Source organism: Salvelinus sp. IW2-2015, unplaced genomic scaffold, assembly GCF_002910315.2.
Source record: "Salvelinus sp. IW2-2015 unplaced genomic scaffold, ASM291031v2 Un_scaffold7853, whole genome shotgun sequence".
NCBI classification, from domain to species: domain Eukaryota; kingdom Metazoa; phylum Chordata; class Actinopteri; order Salmoniformes; family Salmonidae; genus Salvelinus; species Salvelinus sp. IW2-2015.
The window spans coordinates 15,883-23,788 of NW_019949113.1; the positions used below are offsets into that span (position 1 = coordinate 15,883).

The window sequence follows — 7,906 nt, forward strand, 5'->3', positions numbered from 1 at the left end:
CATAGCTTGCTATTGAGAAAGGCCGCCGCCGTAGGCAGACCTGACTCTCAAGAAAAAAGACAGGCTATGTGCACACTGCCCACAAAAAGAGGTGAAACTGAGTTGCACTTCCTAACCTCCTGCCAAATGTATAACCATATTAGAGACACGTATTTCGCTTCAGATTACCACAGATCCACAAACAATTTGAAAACAAACCCAATTTGATTAAACTCACATATTACTGGGTGAAATACCACAGTTGCCATCATTTGCAGCAGATGTGTAACCTGTTGCCACAAGAAAAGGTCAAACCAGTGAAGAAAAAACACCATTGTAAATACAACCCATATTTATGTTTATTTATTTTATCTTTTTAATTTAAACTATTTGCACATAACATGACATTTGAAATGTCTTTATTCTTTTGTAACTTCTATGAGTGTAATGTTTACTGTCCATTTGTATTGTTTATTTCACTTTTGTTTATTATCCATTTCACTTGCTTTGACAATGTAAACATATGTTAACCATGCCAATAAAGCCCTTAAATTGAATTGAAAGAGAGAGTGGCGACGAGGACAACAAACACCATCTTCACCTAAACCCCTTGCCCCAAACCTTCACCCAGCCCGTCTCGACAGAGACCCGCCCTTATAAAAATAGGAAGTATTTTTTCCACGGCTGTGTTGACGTTGGGAATCATTTGTTGTGTTGGTTTCTATTCTGGGAGGTAATCTGTTGCGTCTGGGGTTCTGTGTGCTACTGCTGCAGGTGTCAGAGGAATTATCCACCCTCTTCGGTTGTTCATGACAGAATGCCCTAAGGATGTCCGGAAACTCTCTATACCCTCTCTGGCTTTGTCAAGAGGCAGCCAGTGAATGAATGGCAGAATAGGAATTAGAAGGAGAGGGGGGGGGCGGGGGGGGGGGTGGAGAGAGAGGAGGAGAGCATGTGAGACAGAGACAGAGACAGAGACAGAGAGAGAGAAGAGAAACTCACAGAGACCAGCTTTGCCAGTCCAAGAGTAAGTCTTCTCTCCACTCCAACAAGTCCTCTTCAGAGTGCTCCAGCAATACTTTCATCTGAGCTTTAGTGTGAACGTATAATGAGAATAGAAGCCATATAGATATGAATGGAAAAGGCCTTCTTTTACTGGCCTTGCCTGCTCGCTACTAATCTCTAATCTTGCAGACAGTGGAAGGCGCTTTCTCACGTTCTCTCAGTTATAGGCTCCCCCTATTGTGAATGATTTCAAAAGTTTCTTGACACAATTGTTTAGACACCAACTTCCCATAACATGTTACAGGTTAAATCAACACTGGGCTTTTTTTTAAACTCTGAATCACTGCTTGCACAAAAAAACCTGAGGGAAAACAAACCCCTGACTATTATCTATTTACAAGTCAAGACTCAGTTTGGTGATAGAGGCAGAAAGTGATGTCACAAAGGCAGGATCAAAGAACCAGCTATCTTCCCTAAATATTCAACAACAAAAAAACTCCATATAATCCCAGTTCACAGGAAAAAGACTGACTAGAAACTATAATGGTATAGATTTACTGGATATATCTCCCCCCCAAATTAATTTGCTTCCTTCCTAATAAAATAGAAAATCGCCCCAAGTACATATCAATGTTTATCGAAGTCAGCTGGCTTACTTATAGGACTGCGCTTTTGTGATGCACCCCTCTGATGTTCATTCTGTTGCCTACTTAAGTACTTCTTCCATCCTGCCCTCGTTGGCTCTCATTGAAGTCGGCTCTTCAGACACAGACAAACTGAGAGTCTGAGCTGTGGGCTCTGTGGGAGACGTATTAAAACACTTTACAGTCTGCTGCCCTCCATTGACAGTCATGGACAGATGTGCAGGACCTATTGAATTCTATAGTCAAGGCTTTAGTTTTCTGCTATGAGGAATGTGGTAAAAAGATCTCCGTCCCACTTCGAATTTCCTCTGGCCGAATAGAATGGTCACAGCAAGTGTGCTCTCTAAAGTGCGAAAAAACACTCACACACCACACACGCACGCGCACACGCACACGCACACACACACACACACACACACACACACACACACACCACACACACACACACACACACACACACACACCACTGAAGTATAACAAAACTACTGCATCATTATACAGTGCACTGTCTCTGTCAACGTAGAATACAAAAATTAAGTATAACAAAAAACTCCTCTTCCCCTCATCCAAAAGAATTCACGTGTTACTTCCCTGTCAAATGAAATAATAATCAACCAAAATAAAAGAGTACACCAAAACCCTGCCTCAGCCACCACCTTCGCTCCTCCATGGAAAGTTTATTCTAGCAGCATTACCATATGGACCGAGGACGCGGGCTAAATGAGTGAAAGGGCCTTGGTTGAGGCTGTCTGTAACAGGATTATGGGATATTATGGTGAGTAGGAGTGGCTCCCGGTGTAACTGGCTGTGATGTGAATAGGATTTCTGTGTCTCTGGTCTGATCAGGGCCGAGGTGGGGAGGGCTACTCTCCTCTCCCCTCCTCTACTCCAGATAATCCTTTACTGTTCCTTCTCACCCCCTGGCCGACCGGTCGACCTTCAGGATACTTCATCTGCAGCCACACACACACACGCTGCAACTGCTGCGACTGAGTTTCTCACTCTCTCTGTCTCACACACACAAAACTCACACAGAAAGGGATAAGAAATCACAGGAGAGAGAAGGAGAGAGAGAGAGAGAGAAGAGAGAGAGAGAGAAGAAGAAGAAGATGAGAGAAGAGAGAGAGAGAGAGAGAGAGAGAGAGAGAGAGAGAGAGAGAGAGAGAGAGAGAGCAAGCAGCCCTCGAGAATAGGACTTCACACTTTTTATTGAGGCCTGGTGACATGAAGAACTCTACTGGATGGTAAGATCACTTGTTTACGCTCTCTGTCTCTGTCTCTCTGTCTCTGTCTCTGTCTCTGTCTCTCTCTCTCTCTCTCTCTCTAAATATGTCATTAGCAGTGTGTTACATTCAAATTAATTAGTTGTTTCCTCAGAAAATTCCCATTTTGGCATGTCCCACATCAAGATTTGAACCCACTTTATTTAACCTCTTGACCTGGGAAAACATGATTTATTATGAAGTTCAACACGTGCTCTTTCATGACAGAATGTTACAATGAGGTGAAATGAATAGATTGACAGAATGACATGACCCTAAAAGGCAGTCTTACTCATAGAATGATGACCCATGTGTGTTTGGTGTAATCTTGGCTGTGCCTACAGTAGCAGCTTAGGAAATTGGTTATTGGCGCTATTGTTTTGGTGATTCAGTGAAATTGTTCGTGGTACTGAACATGTGGGCTATACTGTCTCTGCAAGAAGGCTTTGGTAGTGAAAGAAGTACACAACTTTAAAAACATTAATAAAAATGAATTGAAATGAGCAGATATTTATCAATTCAATTGAACATTTGTTATGTTTGTATTAATCATTGCATTATTAGGCTTTAAAGCTAGAATCTGCAGTTAATACAATAACAAAGCAGAAACCCCGCCTTTGTTTTGGTAAAAATATGAGGGATAGGGCTGGAGAAATGGAACCACTCTCAAATTCAAAGACAGGGCTATGGATGCAAAGACTGACCATCTATGGTATTAAAATGATAGTTTTAACCATGTTTTAACACTATACAGTGTGTGTTTACATTTACGTTGTTGACAAATATTGGAGTAAAAACAAGCTTATATTTGGGTTCTGATGGGTTAAAACAGTTGAACTAAGCTCATGAAGCATTATAAGTGTTATTAATTTATAAGTCCAAAATTGATGAAGCAACTAAAGATTCTAGCTTCAATAGGTATTACAGTCTGATTGGTGTCAACATGTTTTCCCCACCATCAAGCAGTACGTGCAGTTCAAAGATAATAACAAAAATTCATCTTATATTGACATGGGAGTAACTAGATTCCATTAACAGTGTATCTTATACAGAAGGACTTATAATCAAATAAGGGACCTAGAAAGGATGTGTTATTTCAGTTGTGATTCATCTCTCTTCTCACAGCCGCTGTAGCGTGCAGAGACTCCTCAGTCTGGCCAGAGACTGGATTGACTAAACACTCTACTGAACATAGACCTTCCATAATAGTCTATGTAGAGGTCATTGGTAGTGGCTATGTCAAAGCTACTTACTGTATATGGAAGCGTATCCTGCCATATTCAAATTGGAAGTTGATTTTGCCATAATCAGCCTCACAGTCAAACAGTTGGATCGTCAAACTCCTGGATTTAGCCACATGGCTTGCTTCATTGTTTTGAACTGATTCTCCTGCCAACAAATACCATTGCAGAACCCCACACCAGTCTGATTGAATGGCCCCCTCTGTAGCAGCCATGATCCCAGAGCAGCTYCTGGGCCCRCAGGTATGCAGTCCTGTAGGGGAAATGAAGCTCTTGCCTGAGGAGGAACGAGGGGAGGAGTCTGACCCCTGTCCCCAGGAAGTGATGGACTGCTATGGCCACTCCCCCTCAATGACTCACTGCCCCAGCACCGACAGGTGGGTTAGGAAACGAACAGACACACACACACACACACACACACACACACACACACACACACCACACACACAGAAACACCCACAAAGGGAGGCAAGGTAGAGAGAGTGAAACACAGTGAGGAAGAGAGAGGATAAGAACACATGGTACAGAAGGAGGGGGATTAGAGAAGTTGTATGTGAGGTTATTCATAGAWGAATCCTTTAATAAGGGGATTTAAATGATGTACAATAACATCCATTGACTCTCTCTTACGTGCTCCTTGTCTGRGTCCCAAATGTCTCCTTAYTCACTATATAGTGCACTACTTTAGACCAGAGCCCTGTGGTGTCGTATAAAGGGAATAGTGTGCCATTAGGGACTCAWCCCTGGACTCTCCGTTTTGCCATGTGTTGACTTTGTCTCTCTGTTGTCCTGCAGTCTTAGCAGTGAGGAGCCATTCTGTCGTATCTGCCACGAGGGAGGGGGTGTCGGGGAGCTGCTCTCCCCCTGTGAGTGTGCAGGGACGCTGGCCATGGTCCACCGGGGCTGCCTGGAACACTGGCTCACTGCCTCCAACAGCAGCCGCTGTGAACTCTGCCACCACCAGTACTCCCTGGAGAGACTGCCCAAGCCGCTCACTGAGGTAGGGGAGAAAGAGTAGGGTGAAGTTACCCCTAGACGCTGATCTTGGGTCAGTTTAGCATTTCCCCCCACTATTGATTAAGGTTAGGAATAAGGGAGGGGAAGCTGATCATAGATCTGTACTTCATGGAAGTTTTATTGTGGCGTTAGGTGAGACGGAGACATATGCACTCACATGCATGAAGGCATAGACACATGCAAGCAAACACACACGCTCAAGCACATATACACTAACAAACACACACTCATAAGCAAACACACACATGTGCACTTCCGGGAGAAAGGGTGCACACACCAGAGGAGGCTGGTTGGGGGGAGCTATAGTAGGACGGGCTCATTGTAATTAATGGTTGGACTGCAATTAATTGAACGGAGTCAAACGTGGTACAAAATAGATGTCATAAAAAAACACCATAAAACTACAGTACAATAGTCATCACATACAGTGCATTTGGAAAGTATTCAGACCACCCTTATTCTAAAATTGATTGAATTATATTTTTTCCTTTTTAATCTACATACAATACCCCATAATGACAAAGCGAAAAAAGTTTTCGGGGAATTTTTTTGCAATTGTATATGTTTTTTAAAATACCTTATTTACATAAGTATTCAGACCCTTTGCTATGAGACTCGAAATCAAGCTCAGGTGCATCCTGTTTCCATTGATCATCCTTGAGATGTTTCTACAACTTGATTGGAGTCCACCTGTGGTAAATTAAATTGATTGGACATGATTTGGAAAGGCACACACCTGTCTATAAAAGGTCTCACAGTTGACAGTGCATGTCAGAGCAAAAACCAAGCCATGAGATCGAAGGAATTGTCTCGATCATTAGAGTTGAAACAGCAGGTCTGGGACAGGTAGGGGTTCGTAACCAAGGCAGAACAGTTTGAACTGGAATAGCAGCAAGGCCCACAGGCGGACTGGGGACAGCAAGGTGTCATCATGCCCGGTAGTCCTGACGTATGGTCCTAGGGCTCAGGTTCTCAGAGAGAAAGAGGAGAACGAGAGAAATTAGAGAGAGCATACTTAAAATTCACACAGGACACTGGATAAGACAGGAGAAGTACTCCATGGTAACCACTGACCTAAGCCCCCGACACAACTACTGCGTAAATACTCGGAGGCTGAGACAGGAGCGGTCAGGAGACACTGTGGCCCATCGAAGAACCGCCCAAGGACAGGGCCAAATGGAAGGATATAACCCCACCACTTGCCAAAGCAGCAGCCCCGCACCACTAGAGGGTTAATCCTCAACCATGCTCACCAACTTACAATTCCTGAGACAAGGCCGAGTAATAGGCCCACAAAGGTCTCCACGCGACGAACAACCAGGGGGGCGCCAACCCGAGGATAGATCGCGTCAGTAACTCAACCACTCAAGTGACGCCCTCCTAGGGAGGCAATGAAAGAGCACAGCAAGCCAGTGACTCGCCCCTGTAACAGGGTTAAGAGCAAGAACCAGTGGAGAGAGGGGACGGCCTGGCAGAGACAGAAGGGCGTTCTGTTGCTCCAGAGCCTTTCCGTTCAACCTTGCAGCACTCCTGGGCCAGGTATCACTCAATCATATGAGTGGTAGCCCTCCATCTTTGAGACAGCAGTTTGTATATTCCTTAATGGGTTTGAAATTAAGTGACATGCGGGTTGGGGTAAATTCCATTTCAATTGAGTCAATTCAGGAAGTGAATTGAAAGTGACCTCACCCCTGATAAATTGAGACTGCATAATATAGTTGATGTCCAGTGCATACGGAAAGTACTTTTTCCACATTTTGTTACTTCACAGTCTTATTCTAAAATGTATTAAACCCCCCCCCCCCCATCAATCTTCACACTATACCCCATAATAACAAAGAAGAAAATTGAATTTTTAGCAAAGTTAATAAAATAAAAAAACTGAAAATATCACATTTACATGAATATTCAGACCCTTTACTCAGTACTTTGTTGAAGCACCTTTGGCAGCATCGCTGCACAGCTATTTTCAAGTCTCTTGCAGAGATGTTTGATCGGGTTCAAGTCCGGGCTCTGGCTGGGACCACTCAAGGACATTCAGAGACTTGTCCGAAGCTACTCCTGCTTTGTCTTGACTGTGTGCTTTGGGTCGCGGTCCTATTGGAAGGTGAACCGTTGCCCATGTCTGAGGTCCTGAGCGCTCTGGAACAAGTTTTCCTCAAGGTTCTTTCTGTACTTTGCTCCGTTCAGCTTTCCTCGATCCTGATAATTCTCCCAGTCCCTGCCTCTGAAAAATATCCCCACAGCATGATGCTGCCACCACATGCTTCACTGTAGGGATGGTGCCAGGTTTCCTCCAGATGTGACACTTGGCTTTCAGGCCAAAGAGTTGTGTCTTGGTTCATCAGACCAGAGAATCTTGTTTCTCATGTTCTGAGTCCTTTAGGTGCCTTTTGGCAACTCCAAGCGAGCTGTCATGTGCCTTTTACTGAGGAGTGGCTTCCGTCTGGCACTCTACATAAAGGCTGATTGGTGGAGTGCTGCAGAGATGGTTGTCGTTCTGGAAGGTTCTACATCTCCACAGAGGAGCTTTGTCAAGTGACAATCGGGTTTTTGGTCACCTCCCTGACCAATGCCCTTCTTCCGATTGCTCAGTTTGGCCGGGCGGCCAGCTCTAAGAGAGTCTTGGTGGTTCAAACTTCTTCTATTTAAGAATGATGGACGTCACTGTGTTCTTGGGACCTTCAATGCTACAGAAATGTTTTGGTACCCTTCCCCAGATCTGTGTCTTAACACAATCCTGTCTTGGAGCACTACG

At 44.2% G+C, this 7,906-nt stretch overlaps 1 protein-coding gene across 1 annotated transcript; it reads left to right on the plus strand.

Annotated features, from left to right (window-relative positions):
* Positions 1-3,960: 3,960 nt before the first annotated feature.
* zgc:158785 (RING_CH-C4HC3_MARCH2_like domain-containing protein) lies at positions 3,961-5,131 on the plus strand (the record flags this gene model as incomplete). Its single annotated transcript, XM_024145372.2, has 2 exons — positions 3,961-4,508; positions 4,927-5,131. Coding segments are annotated over exons 1-2 (390 nt in total), but the record flags the coding sequence as incomplete, so codon positions are not given.
* Between the last annotated feature and the right edge of the window lie 2,775 nt (positions 5,132-7,906).